The sequence below is a fragment of the Alexandromys fortis genome, unplaced genomic scaffold (genome assembly GCF_014885135.2).
Source record: "Alexandromys fortis isolate MF-2015 unplaced genomic scaffold, M_Fortis_MF-2015_v1.1 scaffold_1, whole genome shotgun sequence".
Taxonomy (NCBI): domain Eukaryota; kingdom Metazoa; phylum Chordata; class Mammalia; order Rodentia; family Cricetidae; genus Alexandromys; species Alexandromys fortis.
Window position 1 is genome coordinate 3,834,601 of NW_026067927.1, and position 18,560 is coordinate 3,853,160.

The following is an 18,560-nucleotide window of genomic DNA, read 5'->3' on the forward strand; positions in this document are numbered from 1 at the left end:
TAGAAACATAGAAGTTTACTATCTATTGCTTAACAGAGATGACATCAGGACACAGATACAACACTACAGCAAAATGGGGTGAGGGAAGGGCAGAGGGATACAGATGGATCACAGCAACTGGGGAGTGACTTCTTTGGTGCCCCTGAGGCCCTTTGACAGCTGACCCATGGCTCCAAGAATTGCACACTGAAGATCAGTAGGTGGCGGCATCACCGAGAGGAGCCTGGAGCTTCTACAGCATAAATACTCAAGGGTCTAGCTTCAAGGGTGGAGAGGTCAGCACGGTCCCACCAGGAGCGGAGTTCCTTAGGGTGCACCTTCTCCTAACACTATCAAGAGGCAGGTCCCTCACACCTTGTTCTTCAAGACATAGCAGCACCGCACAGCACCGCACCACCATGGCTTCACTCTGCTACAAGCCTCTCCCTGCGGATGTTCTCAGAGTGGGAGGAGGCAGTGGTGGGGCTGAGGGTCAGGAGTTGGCTGGAGGAGGTGTGTGCCTGAGGTTCCTCCTAGGCATCCTGGAGATTGCTGTTGTTCAGGAGCACCTGTTCTCCAGGCTTGAAGGCTGGCATCCCAAGGTAGGGGCAGTTGGCGCATCGGAAAGCGTCCCCTAGGTAGCACTGTGGAGAGAGCGAGAGTCACCCAGAGAGGCTAAGGGCCTAAGGACATCTTAGTATGCCCACAGGTCTCTTGTTTTATGAAAAGTCAGTCAGTAAGGGTTTCAGTCAGGTGATATACACCTGTAACTGCTGTGCTTGGGAGGCTGAGACAAGTTTACGGCCTGCCTGAGCTACCGGGCAAACCCCATCTGAAGGAGGCGAGAGGGCTGGTATCTCAGGCAGCCCTGAGGATCACTACAGGATCACAGCAACGTCAGCCAAATCGCCGAGTTAACCACATCCCACACTAAGGAAGAGACTTGGGTAGCAAAATAAAGAAATAACATGGACATGGGCTGGAGAATGCTGACCCTTCTCAGGACATCCTCTCTCGTCACAGCTACATGCATGGCCTTTCACATTGGCCTATGAGAAAACCGATACAAAGTCCCTTGAGTTCAGCCAGTCTGTGTCCTGATGTCACAGGAGTGGGCACATGATGGTGAGGGGCAGGTACGTACGTTTCCACAGGCTGACTTGGGCTGAGTGCCCTGCTCCTTTGACTTCTCTCTTTCCAGTTCCTCTGCAAGGCCACAGGTGCTGGGGAAAACCAACGGATGATGAATAGACTTGCCACCTCTAACAGCGCTGTATACATTTCTAGACTTTTCAAGTTAATGCTATGGAACCAGCAGGCTCTGGGTGAGGCTGCCGGGGAAGACAGCAAAGTTTCCAAACTCAAGAACAGGAGGAACTGAGATGCAGTTCTGCGGCAGAACATGCACCTAGCATGTATAGGACCCTGGGCTTAATCCCCCAACACCACAAACATACAAAGACAATAAACAGAAGAAAATCTGTATTTTCTCTTGCAATCCTCTCATTTGTAATGTTGGGAAGTTGGAACACCTGGAGCCTGATGAGGACTGCACGTGGTAGTCAGGCCTGAAATCCCAGCGCTGGAGAACAACTCCAAATTTAAGGTCTGCCTGAACCATATTGAAAGACTATCACAAAAAAACAAATGAAAAATATAATAAAAACAACCAGTGGATGAAGAAACAAGCCAGGCCTGACCCACACTAGCACAAACACCAACACAAAGCTTCCACGTCAGGACAGAATGACACAGATACCTACAACTTCACCTCTCAAACCTCCAGAGCTACAGAAACGATACTGTTGGAGAATCAGCACAACAGATAAACTACCACTCCTACTGCCTGCTGAAACCTCAGGGTGCCAGAGGGCCGGCAGCACACACTGGAGGACTTCCCCTGAGCAATCCAACCAACCTGAGTAAAAGACACAGGGCGCTGGAAATCCAGGCCTCCAAACATCCACCTAGGCTGATAAAAGTGAAACAATCAATCCACTTAGATGCTCCATTAACGTGATCAGCGTGTTCTTGTTTGTGTTAAGAAGTTTTTAAGAGTCTTGTTATATAGTCCAAGCTAACTTTGAACTTGCAACCCTGCCTCAGCCTCCTGCATGCTGGGATTCTCACTACGCACCACCACACCTGACTCTGTCCTTCACTTTTAAATTATGAAGGCTATGACCACCAAGCATCCTAGGAAATCCTCTAACCAGGGAGTAGGAGGCCAACAAGAAGAAAAAGGCATCTTGGAAGAACAGAAAAGGAGAGCAGGGCTGACTAGATGCAGTTAACAAGTGCATACTGCTCTTGCAGAGGACTCAAGTCTGGTTCCCTTCATGGGTACCAGAGTACAAAAACAAGTAACAAAATAGCTGGGTGGTAGTGGCGCCCAGGAGACAGAGGCAGGTGAATCTCTAAGTTCAAGGCCAGCCTGGTCTACAGAGCTAGTTCCAGGAGAGCCAAGGATTTTGAAACCCTGCTTTCAAAAATCAAAAACAAAATAAAATGAATAAAAATAAACAAAAAACCTAGCAACATAAAAAGCAGAGTAGGGCAAGATGGCACATACTTTTAATCTCAGCACTGAGAGGCAAATGCAGAAGCAGCTCGGTGAGTTCGAAGCCAGCCTGGTCTACAAGAGCTAGTTCCAGGACAGGCTCCAAAGCCACCGAGAAACCCTGTCTCGGAAAAAAAGAATGCACTGGGTGGTCAGTGCACAAGAGAGCAGATGACAACTGACACACGACAAACTACCCAAAATGGTATCAAGAAACGAGGGCCCCAAGGATCTCTTTACAAAATGGAGAAAGTGACCTTCTGGATCAAGGATTTAGGGAAGGATTAAAGACAGCTGGCCTGTCTTATTATCAGGGTCATCTGAAGACAGAAAACAGCAGGACAGTCTCTGACCGCTCAAAATGACTTCTGACCTGGGAACTAGGAATACTGTGATTCTTTTCTCCTTTGGTTGTTTTGAGGCAGGGTTTCACTGTGGAAGCCTTGCTGGCCTGGAACTCTCTATGTAGACCAGGGTAGCTGGAACTCAGAGAGATCTGCCTGCTTCGGCCTATACTCAGCTAGGATATTTCCGTTTCTTATTCTACCTAGTTCTCTATGCACCTCACATCTCACAGGAAAACCCGTTCTCAGGAGAAGAGGCACAGAAACAGATGACCACTGGAGAAGAAGCTGCAGCCCAGACCTGTCCCCAGCACTCACCAGTTCTTACAGGCCTTCCTCTTTTTCCCTTCCCCACACGAAGGAGCCTTCAGGGAGGCTGGATCGGGCTTCTTTAAATCCTCTGGATCTAACAGTTCATCTGAGTCAATGAGATCCTGGAGAGTGAACACAACACTTAAGAACACAGGCACGGTCTCTCTGATGAAAAGCTGAGGTAATCACAGGCCGAGAACATGCACATACAAGACAAAGTCAAAGCTACACCCACTGTGAACTATGCCATGTGCTGACAAGGCCAACGGTCCATGGAAAACCACATGAGGCCAGAAATAGCTGCAAAACTGGCTGATACTAAGTAGAGAACGTGTGTGCATGTACGTGTACACACACGCGTGTGCATAGTGAGGGTGGGAGCAGGTGAAATAAAGAGATATGCTGTATTTATTTCAACATATGGGTAATTATGGGAATAAAGTTAATGGAAGTAAAACATTTCCCATAAAATTTCAGAGGAATAAAAGCATATAATTATACATATAAAAATCAGACATATACTTGTGTAACTTTTTTGTAAATGTGAAGAGTTATATCTATAAATCTGAGAGCATCAGCCATGGTGTACTTTGCTCATCACTTTTGTCTCAATAGTAAAAGGGTGTTTAAACAATTTTCTTTCTTTCTCTCTCATTCTTTCTTTTTGTTTTTCTTAAGACAGGGTTTCTCTGTGCAGCCATAGCTGTTCTGGAACCAGGCTGGCCTCAAACTCAGCAATTCATCTGCCTCCACCTCCCGAGTTCTGGAATTAAAGATATTTGCCACCATGGCCCAGTTTAAATTTCTTATAGATATGACAGATCTAAGGTGTGAACACTAAGTTCAAGACAGTGAGCATTCAGTGACTTTCACTGAATTTTGTTTAGTCAGTATTCAATTGCCTAGACAGAGGCCAATAAAATACCTCAGCTGCTAAATACTCTCCTGGTTTAAGTCAACAAGAATCTTTACTATTTCATGTAAAGGGAAGACAAGAAAATCTGTAGGGGAAATGCTCTTAAACACTGCAAAGATTTGTCATTCATATTTGATTTCATAAAACGCTGATTGGCCAGCAGTCAGGCAGGAAGTGGGGCAATCAGACTAAGAATTCTGGGATGGGGAACGGCAGAGAGAGCCAGTCGTAACCCAGAGAAAAAGCAAGATGGGAACATCTTATTGAAAAAAGGTACCAAGCCACGTGGCTAAACATAGGTAAGAATTATGGGTTAATTCAAGTTGTAAGAGCTAGTTAGCCTCAGCAATAGGCCAAACAGTTTATAGTTAATATAAGCCTTTGTGTGTTTCTTTGGGACTGAATGGTTGTGGGACTAGGCGGGACAGAAACTTCCATCTACATGGAAAAGATACTATAGAAATAAATTTAAAACACTACTAATAAAAGATACCAAACTCAGGCACTGCTACGTGCTGTGTCTTAAACACATTCACACTTACAAATCTAAAGGCCACTCTCAGAGCTGGAGACATGGCTCAGTAGTTAAAAGTACTTGCTGCTCTTGCAGAGAATATGGGTTTGGTTTCTAGTACCCACTCAGCAGCTAATAACTACCTATAACTTGACTCCAGTTCCAGGGGATCTAATACCCTCTTCTGGGCTTCGAGGGTACCAGGCATGCATACCGTGTACATACATACAGATAAACAGACAGACAAACACTCATACACACAAAATTAAAACAAAACAAAACAAAAATTTAAGGCCACTTTCACTACAGCTGTTCACACTCAATGTGAAGCCCGAGAGGGAGCAGTCAAGTGACTTTCAGGGCCAACTCACCATGTCATCCTCCATGTCATTGGCTGAGAGAGTCCAGAGCTTGGCAGCAGCAGGATCCACAACGGGCTTCACTGAGTCCAACATAAAAGAAAAAGAACTCTTTAAACAGTGAGAAGCAAACTACAAGCAAGCCTTAGCACCCGTGGAGACTAGAAGAGAAAGATGGACAGAGGGGAGGCTCACACCTCAGCTCCACACAGTCAAGTCTGCATTCGCTGCATGCCTGTTTTGTGCTAGACAGTCCACCAGCGCCTCCATCATCTCACCTAAGCCTGCCAAGAACTCTGTGAGCTGCCTGCCACTCTAGTTTTATAGCTGAGGGTAGATGAGGCTACAACCTCCATTCCATGCTGCCTTTTCCTTGTTACCTCACTTTACACCCCCGTAACATAGGTTTTGGCACTCCCCCTGTCTACAGCAGATAATTTAAGAATCAAATGAGAGAAGTATCAGCAACTTCAAAAATAGCAAAGATTTAGCCTCATGTGAGCCTGTTACATAAGAAAACAGACTCCAGGCTGCTGGTGGACAGAACATTCTGCATCTGGGTCAGGACACCAGAAACAATCTAAGAGCCTCAGGGCTGGGGGTTTAGAGGGGCACATCCTCAGTAAGGCCTTTAGGGTCCGTACACCACCAGGGGTCATCACTGCCACAGCGGATGCTCAGAATGTCCACAGGGTCAACCGCTGACCTAAGCCATCCGAACCCTCCAGGAACCATGAAGTCAAAGGTCCAAATATTTCCTGAGAACAAGTTTGAGAACACAGGCCTCTAATTCCTGCCACTCAAAAGACAGAGAAGTGGGGACCAGAAATAGAGGTTAAAGTACTTCATAAAGATTGAGGCTAGCTGGGTAGGGGTGGTGCACACCTTTAATCCTAGTACTTGAGAGGCAGAGGCAGGAGGATCTCTGTAAGTTTGAAGCCAGCCTGGTTTACAGAGTTAGTTTCAGGACAGTCAAGATTATACAAAGAAATCCTGTCTCAAAAAAAATAGAAACAACAACAACAACAAAAAAGACTAGAGGCTAGATAACAGAAGAATACAGTATGGATATGGATATGCCACAAACATCTATTACATCTCTGCATTCCTCACAGCCAAGAAACAACTGAGACAAAAGAAAGCAGTCACAGCAAGGATGAGAGACGAGCAATGCACGCACACAAACGTGACGTAACTTTTGAGCAGAAGAAACTTGAGTTTTGTTTTTTAGCATTTCGACAGGATGCAGCCTGGAGGATGTTCCATCAAAATCAAGCCAACAACGCTGTGATTACAGCTGACAAAAACATTAAAATAGTATCTACAGGGGATGGGAGGAGCAAGGTACAATGATGCATATGAAAATGTCAAGACAAAAAACTTTTTCTGTATGAATACCTTGTGTATGAAAACGTTAACTCAAAAAGGCATGTTAAAAATGGCTGTTGCACATATAAAAAATTAAACAATATTTACAATTTTAAAATTCTGAAATATACAAAACATGCACAAATCAAACTGGCAAACAATCTTTAGAAATAAGTTCGTGACTTTACAGGCATAGGAAAAAAAGCCCTAGCCAGGAGGTGGTGGCGGACGCCTTCAATCCTAGCGCTTGGGAGGCAGAGGCAGATGATCTCTCTGAATGAGTTCCAGGCCAGCAAGGTCTACAGAGCAGGTTCCAGGACAGTCAGGGATACACAGAGAAAGCCCATTTCAATCCCTCCCAGTCAAAAAAGAAAAAGGAAAAAAGCCCTGGAAACTGAACGAGAGACCCTGTGCACCATTATCACCATAATGCTGTCTCCTGAGAATAAGCCCATCCTCCCACAGCCTGAAGAAACAGCATCAACTGAACAAGAGACTCAGGCCTCCAAGATGAGGGGGCCTCAGCGCACTAGGAAACAGCTACATATTATTACAGGTTTGAATACTAGTAAGTCTAAGATAAACGCAGAGGGAACATTCTGCAATTGGCAAATGACAGAGAATGAAAGGACTAATCTAAAAATATTTAGATCATGGTTCAGTTTCTAACATGCTCCTCAGGCCCACCCACATAGGATGTCCCCAGGCTAGCCTTACCTGAAGAAGTCTTCTTGTTGGTTAAAAGCTTAAGCTGGCTGGAAGAGCCCACTTCAAAGTTTGGCTTCTTGCCAGTGATATGAACTGCGAGCAGGCTGTCACTGTGGTAGCCCAGGTGTTCCTGGACAGACTGCACCTCCTCTGAGCTTAAGGACTCCCGTTGCAACTGCAATTGAAGATATCCATCGCATCAGTTCACGCTTCTCCAGCCACTGTCTCACCAAGCCGGCCTTGTGGCCAGCCTGGACAACATCCAACAGTGAGTCTGTCTCAGAAAAGAACTTAAGGCCCTGAATCGCATTTTAAAAAAAAAAAATCAGAAATATAATAATAACAGTTATCATGGAATAACACCTCTCCAAAACCAAGGAAATGCTAATATTTTTATGTTTAGCTTCTAGAAAAGAATACGGAAGTATAAATGCCTCTGCTTAACTCTACTCAATTGTCATAAACGCACAACACCCATCCGCAGTCTAGATGCCCACCAGGGTCTAAGGAACAGTATTCCATCTAGGCCTACGGGTTGTGTACTGAGACGGGGAGAAGCAGCAAACCTTCTGTTTCCCTGAAGCATAGCCACCACTGTTAAACAGTTCCAGGAAGACCAGTACCAGCCACTCAGAGTCTTCAGAAGGGATCTGCTCCCAAGGGTTTCTTCTTCAAGGCTTCTCGTATTTATCTCTCAGGTAGCAAGTTTCAAATTACCTTCTAATTCTGTGCAGCACCTCTAACCTTACTTGCCCCCAACTATATGGACAAACTCCATCCCCCAAGGTTTACATACCTAACAAGGACGACTATCTCTACACACCTACCTCTTTAACTTCCACAAGGCCAGAAAGAGTCAGGGCGGAACACAGCTTAGAGGCCGTCTTCATTTTGTCATTGTTAGCTGTCAAGGAAAACCCTCATTAATGGCGTCATATGTCAAAGTTGGGGAAAACTTCTTCTACAGGAATGCTTATCTCCAAGTGTCCCTCTGGCTCGGGGGACAGCGTGCACATGCAAAGACTCGGCTGTGCTAAACATCCACCTTCTGAGTAAAGACATCCTTACCTACAGTTGTCTCCACTGGTTCTTTCAGAAAAAGGCATCCTCCTGGCCGAAGGATTCGGGCCATCTCAGCCAGAACCTCAGCACTGTGCACAGAGGTGCTTCCTGGGACTATACCCGACAGAATAACGTCAAAGCTGGATTCTTTATGGGCAGCTGAAAAGAATAAGGAACAGTTGCTTACCCGGGGAGCCATCTCCCAACCCTCCCACAGACCTCCCACAGAGGGTACAGTATCACCCCAGGAGAATAAAACCCCTGATAGCAGCAGAAGGAGGCTAAGACTGTTCTGCCCCGGATTGCACTAATTCCTCAACCTCCATAAGATCAGGGTAAGAAGTAAAAAAAGGAGATTTTTAGCATGAGGAACAGCCACCAAAGAAAAGAACATGCAGAAATTACCGACAATATGCCCAAGTGTACTCAAAAAATGGGGTGACCGACAAAACTCAAGTATAAGGAAAAGAAGAAAAGGCAGGCAGCACTTACACTGCAGCAGCCGGCTGAGGTTCTCCGTGAACACTTGGCCCTCGCTGCCAGTTAACCCTTGAAGATTATCCACCAGTTTTTTTAGGGCCTCCTCAGGAGATGACTTGTCCCAGAACACTGCCACAAACTGGCCAGGGGAGATCCCAAACTCTGCCATTCCTGCAGTGCAGCCGTACCTAAAAGCTACTGGCAAGAGAAATCAAGACAACAGTGGGATTTAATCCCCGGGTTATCATCAAGTATGATTAGAACCATAACCTACTTCTAACAACCTCCGGCTGAGGATGCGTTACAGCTTGGTGTAAACCCCAAGATTCTGACTAAATGAACCTTCATCTCAAGGTTTCATAATCCCAACATTCCCTGACATGACAGGTAGACAAGACGGATATAGCAACGTCAAGAAAAGGGGGTGAGAATCAAGTCTGAGCTGACTATGAAACAAACAGGGCATTCATTAGGTAGAGATGACTCACAGAGGAAGGCAACACATTGGCAGCTAGCCTAACCATAATTATAATTTTTAAAAAAGTTATTTAAAATTTGCAAATTAAACACTTTCATTACTTATATTTCTTGACATTACTTATAAAAATTCAATTGCACCAAATCTACAGTGACCAACACTACTTTCAACATTTAACATTAGCCAGCCTCTTTGAAACACACCTTATACACACCTTATCTCAAATGACCCTCAGAACAGCTGATATTAAGTTATTCCCAATGTACAGTTAAAGATCTGGGTCAGCCAACACTGTACACAACCAATATCGCGTGGGTAAAACAAAAGCTGGGACTCGAATCCAAACCTGTGTAACTATGAAAGCATCCCACCCAGGTTAGCTTTCTCTTCCACCTGATACGCAAGTCTGCCCACTGTGAAGGAGGCCAAGGGATATCTGTCAGCTCCTCCTTCCTTAAACATTAATGCACCAAGTTTCCAGCTTCAAATACGGGAAACAAAGAGGCAGTGGCAGCAGACTCATGCTGAACACTTCTGACTTCTGCAGAGATGGCCAGCTCTGTAAGAGTGACACCCCACACTCCCAGGCTGTATTTAGGTCACATGCCCTTACACTTCCCTTCTATAAAAACATCCAGGGCAGCAGATGCACCAGCTGGTAAAAACACTTGTGGCCAAGCTTGATGATCTGAGTTCAGTCTTCATGTACCACATGGAGAGAAAGAACCGACTTCTACAGGTTGTCCTGTGACCTCCACATGTGCAGGTGGGGTACAAATGGCCACACACACAAAAATAGAACATAGGTGCTGGAGAGATGGCTCAGCGGTTAAGAGCATTGTCTACTCTTCCAAAGGTCCTGAGTTCAATTCCCGGCAACCACATGGTGGCTCACAACCATCTGTAATGAGGTCTGGTGCCCTCTTCAGACAGAATATTGTATGCATAATAAATAAATAAATAATTAAAAAAAATAGAACATAACTTATTTTATTTTCCTGTTACTTTTTTTTGGGGGGGGCTCTTATCTAGCCCAGGCTGGCCTTGAACTTCTGATCCTGCCTCCTCTAATTCCCAAGTACTAGGATTACAGGTATGCAACATCATGCTTGGTTTGAAAACTGTTCACCTTTGTATCTAAAAACTATGATCTTTAACCAGCGTCACCTTTGCTTACACAGTGTTTTGTCATTTTAGAAATGCTACTAATGGTTTTAATGTCTACAGCAAAACTGAAACCCTCAGCTGGCTAGATCCAACATCTGACTTCCACTCCAAAGTGACTCTCTCCCTCTTGCACTCTCGCTCCACCACAGCTTTTTGGCTAGTTTCTTCCTGCGAACACCAGCTCCGTGCTATCCTGACTCAGCACAAAGCCCAAGAGGACGCCACGTGGTTATCAGACAGGCAGGAGTCTTTGGTTCTTTAGTGTGGGATTTTAAATCCCTAAAAAGCACACCGTCAAGAACGAACAGCTTCTAACTGACACATGACTTTGAGAAAGAAACCTTGCAAATCTCTTAATTGGATAACATGGGACCAATCTCACATTTAAGAGCCTGCAGGGAAGACAAGAGTACTTACTGCTGGGTGGCAAGTTATTAAAAATGAGTAGCCTGAACATCTATCTGTCCACTACTTGTTCCATTAGGGACAGGACTGTGGCAAGTCAGCCTTTCCGAGTCTCCTTATCAATAAACAACCTCATGTTTTTACGACTGGTAAGAAACCCTGGAATAGCAAGCTATGTAAAGTGCTCAGCAGATGCTGGTCCACAGAGCTCAATGAAATAATCCACAGTTTGTCTTTGCTTCCAACAGTCTGGTAAAACCTCTCTCCTTACAGATGCTTGTGAGGGGAGAAGGCTTCCTTTCCATCCTTAGAACCCAGAAAGCCTCGCCTTTGACGTCCAGTACCAGTGGGACTGTATCAGTAAGTTAGCGGAGTGTAAACAGAACATTCTTCTTCCCATAACAAGAGGGACCTCATGAGTAGATTAAACCTTAATCCTCCCCTCACTAACACACACACATACACACACACCTACAATTTTCAGTCAACCTTTCCTGAATAGACAATTTTTTTTAAGCTGTAGAGCCAAAGCGTGACAATTTTGATCGGATTTTTTGTTAGTGTGGCAGATCTGTTTAAAAACAAAACCAGAACTATATATATAAAAAAATCCAGTGCCTAAACCAGCATACTCAGGGGCTGTGAGTCAGGGCTGTTTCACAACTTCAGAGCGGTGAAATGGACGACAACGTCACATAATTGACCTTGTTTGTTAGATGCTTCTCCAGCTGACAGCAGCCACCCAAGGCTTTCCAAAAATGTCCCTAGCAGCCCCGTGTGGTGGTGTTCACCTTTAGTACCAGAACTTCCTAGACAAAGGCAGGCAGATCTCTGGGAGTTCAAGGCCAGTCTGGTCTACACATCAAGTTCAACTACGTAGTGAGACCCTGTTTTTTAAAAAAAGTTACCAGCAGGCAGTAAGAACAAGAGCAAACATCTGACAACTGGAGATGGGCATATTTATCTTTAAGGCACCCAACAAGCAGATTCTTAGGCTCGTGGTCCCATTTAAGAGGGCTGGATATGAAGCAATACATTGTTGCAGGAGGCACTCATTAGGGATGGGGGTAATAGTTCAGTGGTGTGTACCTAGCTAGTCCTGAGTTCAGACTTCAATACCACAAAATCAAACAAACACCAATTTAATAGCCAAGAATGCCGCTTGCCTGTAATCCCAGCCCTCTTAGAATACTGAAGAGGGATCCCGAATTCTTAGGACAGAATGGGCCCTTCAGTGAAACTCGTCTCAAGACCATTATCAGGGCTCTGGGGACGGCTAGGTGGATAGAGCTGACGCTTTGTGAGCACAAGGCCGTGAGTTCGAGTCCCAGAACCCACAGAAAAGCTGGATGTGTGGGCCATTGAGATGATTCAATGGGTAAGGGCACTTGCTATACAAGCCTGACAACCTGAGTTCAATCCTCAGAACCCACGGAAGTAGAGGATTAACTCCTGAAAGTTCTCCTGACTTCCATTCTACACATGTCAAACCCCCATAAAATAATACTAAATAGAATATATGTATTTTTTTTAAAGCTTATTTGGCCGGGAAAGTAATCCAGCACCGGGGAGTTGGAGAAGGGCAGACTGGCCAGCCGGTCCAGCCTTAACTGGTGAGCTTCAGGCCACTAGAGACCCTGTCACAAGGGAGGTGGCCACAGTCTGATGAAAAACAAACTTGTCCTCTGGCCTCCACATAAATGCTCCCTCCATGATCATGACAATAAATACACATTATTTGCTCCTTCCCAGGGGGAGCAGCAAGTCGCTCAGGTCCCCTCTGAAGACTGCAACCTGGACTCAGGTACGCCAGACGCTAAGAAGCAAGCCTCTCCCAAACTTACAAATGGTTTGTTAAAGCTAGATCCCTGGACCACAGGATCAACTCTCCGGACAAAAGCCTGGATTCGTTTTATAAACAAGCATCCTAGATAAGTCGGAAATAAGTGCCAAGCTCAAAGGGACAACCTGTGACTCCAGGTTCTCCCCAGCTTTCGTGCTTTCCGCCAGATGCCCTGAAGGCGACCCAAGGTCACCACGGAAGGCTATGAGTAAACTGGCGATCTCGATGCCAGCTCCGGGTTTCACGAGAAAAAGAGGCAGCAGAAGAGCCCCGGCGATAGGAATGCCGCCGCGGGAAGGGCCATGATGGTCACCGTGATCCCTCACACCGGCTTCCCCCAGGCAAGCCAATGACGGCGCGGGGAGCGGAAACGAGAGGACGGAGGATGAGAGTGGGCCCGAGGAGGCCCGTTAGGCCCGATCGGGTGCTCGAGCTGCCCAGAACGAGCTCACCTTCCTCCTACCCTGAATACTCGCTCCGCAGACGCCGGCTTCTCGTCTCCGGTCTCTCGCGGGAAGACGCGGCGCAGCACCCAGTCCTAGAAGGTAGACGCGGCCCCCCCTCGCCTGACGGCGTGACGCTGCCCGGCACGTCGCCGTCGCCGCCGTCGGCGTGCGTGCCCACTTCCAAGATGGCGGCGACGGCAGCAGTGTCTGGCGTCCTCGGCCGGGTAGGCTGGAGGCTCCTGCAGCTGCGGTGCCTGCCCGGTGAGGTGACAACTGAGGCCGGGCGCGGGGGAGAGCGGGGAAGGAGAAGCTGCGCGAGCCTGGGCTTGGCATAGGGCGAGAAAGGCCATGGTGGGGGATAGCAAGGTAAAGGTGAAGGGCATCGGCGTGGAGCCCCTGGAGTCTCGAGTTGGGGAAAAAACAAAATCACTTAGTGGGTTTCGATCTCCAGACTGGAGCTGTGAGGGGCAAAAGCAGCGGAGCAGGCCTGTCACCCCGGTTCCCCAGAGGTAATGGAGCTTCAGAGAGGGCTCGGTGTACCCAAGGTCACCGAGCTCGTCCGTTGCAGACGTGTTCTCAGTTCCGTTGCCAAGGGCACTGGGCCAGCCTCGCTGGAGGAACAAGTGGAACCGCCAGAGAGCGTCCAGCCCGGTCTGTCCCCAGAGTCAGTCATTGCCACACCACGTCACTAAGTTGGTGACATTCTCTTACTATCATTGCTGCCGAATGTTCAGTAGTTTTACTTCCACGTTAATCCAGACTTTTACTTTAAAAAGAAAACTTTGTACGCTGGCATTAAGTGGAAAAGCAAAAATCACTTTCCATAAAAAGAATATTTCCACACTAACACATTAACATAAGTATGCAACTAAAATTTCCGAGCTGCAGAGATTTCACAGCAGTACTTTGGGAAACCCCTCACTTCATATTTTGTGGGTATTTGCTCTATTTTCTGTGAATATAACAAAATGCTGATTTTATGCATGGTGTTCTATGTTTCTTTCCATATTATTGTTTTCAGTGACTTTCTTTTTGTCAATTTTATCCTAAGTTTCAGACAAGGTATTTTTAGTAAAAATAATACCAGTGTCCAAGAAAATCTTGGGTATTTAATCAAGAAATTGTGGGGGGCTGGAGAGATGGCTCAGTAGTTAAGAGCATTGCCTGCTCTTCCAAAGGTCCGGAGTTCAATTCCCGGCAACCACATGGTGGCTCACAACCATCTGTAATGAGGTCTGGTGCCCTCTTCTGGCCTGCAGACAAACACACAGACAGAATATTGTATACATAATAAATAAATAAATATTTCCAAAAAAAAAGTGGTTGGTGGAACAGATCTGGCTTTAAAAAAAAAAAAAAGAAAGAAATTGTGTCCACAAAACATTGAAGTGTATTCGCAGCAACTTTATAATGGCTGGATCCTGAAAAGCCAAACATTCGTCTTTTGTAGCCCTATGCAAGCACTCTGCAACAGGGGCCTCCAAAGCACCCCTCCCTTTCTAAAACTTTTGAGACAAGGTCTCACTCTGTGTCCTTGACTGACCTAGAACTTGCTGTGACTGACCTTAAATTCAGAGAGACTGGCTTGTCCGTCCTTGCTTCCTGAATGCTTAAAAGAGTGTGCCATCATGCTTTATCTATATATTGATGAGTGCTCTGCCTGCATGTATGCTTGCAGGCCAGAAAAGGGTTATAGATGGTTGTGATCCACCCCATCGTTGCTGGGAATTGAACTCAGGACCTCTGGAAAAGCAGCCAGTACCCTTAACCTCTGAGCCGTCTCTCCAACCCCATGCTTTTCCTTCTTAATACGATTTTCTTTTTCAAACGTGTAGTCCTGTCTCAATCTGAGCTATTTGGAAGAATGTCTCAAAAATTATACAGGCTGATCTTTTGATACTTTGTGTGCACGTTTAAAACAGGGTGTAACGAAGAGATTTTAATGTAGGCTTGAGCACAAGGGTTAAGAGAAAAAAGGCACTCAAAAAAAAATAAATAAATCCAGGAACGTGGGTTTTCAGAGAGTCACAGAAATTAAAACATTCCTAAGCGTTCTTGTAGACTTCTCAAAGAGTTGCATAGGATGAGCTTTTTAAAATATACTGAACTGGGAAGGTAGAGAGATGGCCCAGCAGTTAAGAGTTCATACTGCTCTTGAGAGGACCCAAGTTGGATTCCCAGCACACATGTTGGACAGCTCACAACCACCTGTAACTCCAGCTCCAGGGCATCTCATGCCTTCTTCATCCCCACACACAAACTCACACACACACACACACACACACATATATTTAAGATTTGCATATATATATGCATATATATATATGCATATATATATATATAATTAAAAACTAAATAATGTCCTGGAGAGAAGGCTCAGTGGTTAAGAGCACTGGCAGGTTTTCCAGAGGACACAAGTTCAGTTTTTACCAATCATGGATCCAGTATTCTCTTCTGGCCTCCATGGACACAGGCATTCACATGGTGCAGATACACACATGCAGGCAAAAGACTCATTAAAAAAAAATAATACGTCTTTGAAAAAATTATACTAAGCAGGGCTTGGGAAATGGCTCATCATTAAGAGTGTGTGCTGTTTTTGCAGATACCCAGGGCTCACTTCCCAACCCCCTCTTCTCTCCTTGTGGTCATCAGGCAGACATGGGATACATATACATAGATGCAGGCAAAACACTCATACACATGAATAAATCTTTAAAGATTAGCCAAACGATGGTGGTGCACACCTTTAATCCAAGCTAGTCTTTAAATTTGAGGCCAGCCTGGTTTACAGAGTGAGTTCCAGGACATTCAGGGCTACACAGAGATACCCTGTCTTGACAAACAAACAAAATTTAAAAATATATATGAAATGAAAGAAACTTCAGAGAAAAACATTAAAATGTGTAGATAAAAAAAAATCCAAGGACAAGCAAAACCTAACCTAGGGTGTAAGTTTCAGAACAGAGGTATGGGAGCTGAAAAGGTGGGAGGGAATTTTCTGGGGTGATAGTAATATCTACATAGGATTCATGTTATATAGGTGTATTTCTTTACATCGCTCACAGAATGACATATTTAAGATTTGTATATTTCATCATATATCAACAATTTATAAAGGGACAGTAATCAGTGGACTGAAATGTTGGAGATGCAGAACCCTTGAGATCTGCACTAAATAATCAGAAATAATGCTGGTGAAGAGCATATCTATAGAAACTGGAGTGGATATCCAGATGTTCGCAATTCCTTCAGCTTGTATTCTGATGATAAAGTGTTGGGGAAGAAAAAATTAGTAAGGATTTTTACACAGGAGATGCTGCTGATATTTCCTAAAGTAAGGGGCTGCAAGGGCTAGGGGGCTGGCTCAGAGGTCAGAGTGCTTGAGTATGAGGACCAGAATTCTGGTCTTTAGAACCCACATAAAACACACCTTTAAAACATAAAACATGTGGTAGTACACGCCTTTAATCCAGCACTAAGGAGTCAGAGAGGCATATTTCTGGGTGTTTGAGGCCAGCTTGGTCTACATAGTGAGTTCAGGCTAGCCTGGTCTTCATAGTGAGTGTCAGTCCAGTCAGGACTCCATAGTGAGATCTTGTCTCAGAAACAAAACAAACAGAAAAATAAAAACTGAAAGAAAGAAAAGAAGCCCAGAGGTGGAGACCAGAGATCTCTAGTTTAAGCAGGCCAGCAAGACTAACCATTTCAGTAAGCTCTGGTTCTGTTGCAGAGACCCTATCAATCAATAAAGTGGAAGAACAGATTGAGAATGATTCCCAAAACTGACCTCAAGCCTCCACATACTTGTGCATGCTCACCTACGTACATACATACAAACACGCACACAATACACACAAACATGCACATGCATACAATATACAAAAACATGATAAAGAAGGAAAAGAAATGCCATGTAAACACTTGGAACGTAGGCTTGTTATGTACATAGGTATAGCATTTCACTTTTGAAGGGTATCTTAACATTGCCACCGAACAAGTTGAGATTAACACTCTTAATCTGTGGGGTTTTAAAAGCTGAATATTATGGGGCCAGCAAGATGGTTCAATGGGTAAAGGTGCTTGACACATAAACCTGGCAACCTGAGTTCCATTCCCAGAATGGATGTGAGGGTTAAAAAAGAAAACCAAGTCCACAAAGGAACCCTCTGAGCTCCAAGCTTGTGTCATTGAATGACTATCCGTGTACGTCATGCACACACGGTAGTAATTAAGACAATTATTTTAATCTGTATACTGAGGGAAATGTTTTATAGAGCCATACAGCTGACCGGTGCTACAGACAGGCCAGTGAGACAGCTACGTCTTCGGTTAACTGATTTACGTGTCTCAAGGCTTCTGTTACAAGGTGTCTGTTGGGGACTCAACACTGGAATGAGTGCCTGCAGAGGGTTCCTACCCATGTACTTCCTCCTCACTTTTTTTTTTTCTAAAGATTTATTTATTATGTATACAATGTTCCTCCTGCATGTACACCTCTATGCCAGAAGAGGGCACCAGACCTCATTACAGATGGTTATAAGCCATTATGTGGTTGCTGGGAATTGAACTCAGGACCTCTGGAAGAAAAGTCAGTGTTCTTAACCTCTGAGCCATCTCTCCAGCCCTTCCTCCTCACTTTTATCACCACTCTGGGTCTCAGACGGTGCTCTGTGGTGAATGTCCCTGAACAACAGTCTTGTTTCTGTTTCAGTGGCCCGCTGCCGATCACCTCTGATGCCGCGTGCCCTCCACACTTCTGTGGGCTTGAGGTCTTCAGAAGAGCAGAAGCAGCAGCCTCCTCAATCTTTTTCTCAGCAACCTTCTGAGACACCAGGGCCAGAAACACCTGGCTCAGAGTTTCCTCGTCAGCCCCCCAGGTAAGCATTGTGTCTGGATCTACCCATTGCTGGCCACTTGGCATGCTTCAGAATGCAGCTTCCTCCTCACCAGCCCCTCCTTCTTCCTTCTATTCCCCTCCCCTCTCTTTCCTCCCCTTCCCTCTTTCCTTTCTGCTAGGGTCTTGTGGAACTGGCGGGTCTTTAACTCTGCACCCCAGGCTGGTAGCCCTGATGGCCTCTAGCTCTGGGAATCCTCCAGCCCCAGTCTCCAAAGTGCTGGGATTGCAGGAGTCAGCTACTGTGCTTCGCTGCTTTCTGTTGTTTTTAGAAAATCTAAACACAGTGGAGAATACTTGAAATCATACACAGAGATAACTCGTCTGACATAAAATTGCCTTTTAGAAGTTTCTATAAGCATTTTTTTTCTTTTTAAGATGAGGTCTCTGTAGCCTAGGCAGATTGAGTTCAGCGATCTTCCTGAGTCTCCCAAGTGCTAGGATTATAGATGTATGTATGCCTGTTCAACAGTAGATTCTTAGTGTCTTTTCACAGTTTGTGTTAAAAATAACGTAGTAGTGGTATAACGTTCTGGTAATAAATGAACCAAAATGTATTTAGCCTGTCTTATGACTATTTAGATTCCATTGTTTGATAGGAGACATAATATGAAGAAACATGTATATCCTCTCCATAGAGATGGGAACTTTGAAGAAGTAATCCCAACAACTAAAGTGTCTTAGTTAGGGTTTCTATTGCTATAAGAAAACACCATGAGCAA

At 45.2% G+C, this 18,560-nt stretch overlaps 2 protein-coding genes across 4 annotated transcripts in view; one reads left to right on the forward strand and one right to left on the reverse strand.

Annotated features, from left to right (window-relative positions):
- Ciapin1 (cytokine induced apoptosis inhibitor 1) lies at positions 1–13,074 on the reverse strand. 2 transcript variants are annotated; one of them, XM_050143734.1, is made up of 9 exons: positions 12,948–13,074; positions 8,615–8,800; positions 8,129–8,281; positions 7,888–7,964; positions 7,070–7,235; positions 4,997–5,067; positions 3,202–3,317; positions 1,124–1,202; positions 1–623 (listed from the first exon to the last, which is right to left on the reverse strand). In XM_050143734.1, exons 2-9 carry the CDS (start codon positions 8,769–8,771, stop codon positions 513–515), a joined length of 930 nt encoding a protein of 309 aa, XP_049999691.1. In that variant the 5' UTR covers positions 8,772–8,800; positions 12,948–13,074; the 3' UTR covers positions 1–512. The 2 variants fall into 2 exon arrangements, with proteins under 2 accessions (XP_049999691.1, XP_049999692.1); XM_050143735.1 differs by having other exon boundaries at positions 8,615–8,797; positions 12,948–13,070.
- The window catches only part of Coq9 (coenzyme Q9), an 18,611-nt gene continuing 13,111 nt past the window's right edge, over positions 13,061–18,560 (forward strand). The window contains exons 1-2 of one of the 2 annotated variants that reach the window (XM_050143732.1): positions 13,061–13,202; positions 17,656–17,821. In XM_050143732.1, coding sequence (XP_049999689.1) covers positions 13,127–13,202; positions 17,656–17,821 — 242 coding nt within the window. In that variant the 5' untranslated portion in view covers positions 13,061–13,126. Of the gene's footprint in view, positions 13,203–13,286; positions 13,308–17,655; positions 17,822–18,560 lie in introns of those variants that run through there. The other variant, XM_050143733.1, reaches the window with a different exon arrangement.

Bases quoted from the DNA above. Each gene is read 5' to 3' on its own strand.
- Ciapin1 (XM_050143734.1), bottom strand. From the start codon at position 8,771: ATGGCAGAGTTTGGGATCTCCCCTGGCCAGTTTGTGGCAGTGTTCTGG. The intron at 7,965-8,128 runs GTAAGGATGTCT...TTTCCTTGACAG, and splicing joins ACCAGTGGAGACAACTGTAG to CTAACAATGACAAAATGAAG. The intron at 1,203-3,201 runs GTGAGTGCTGGG...GGTTTTCCCCAG, and splicing joins AGGAAGGCCTGTAAGAACTG to CACCTGTGGCCTTGCAGAGG.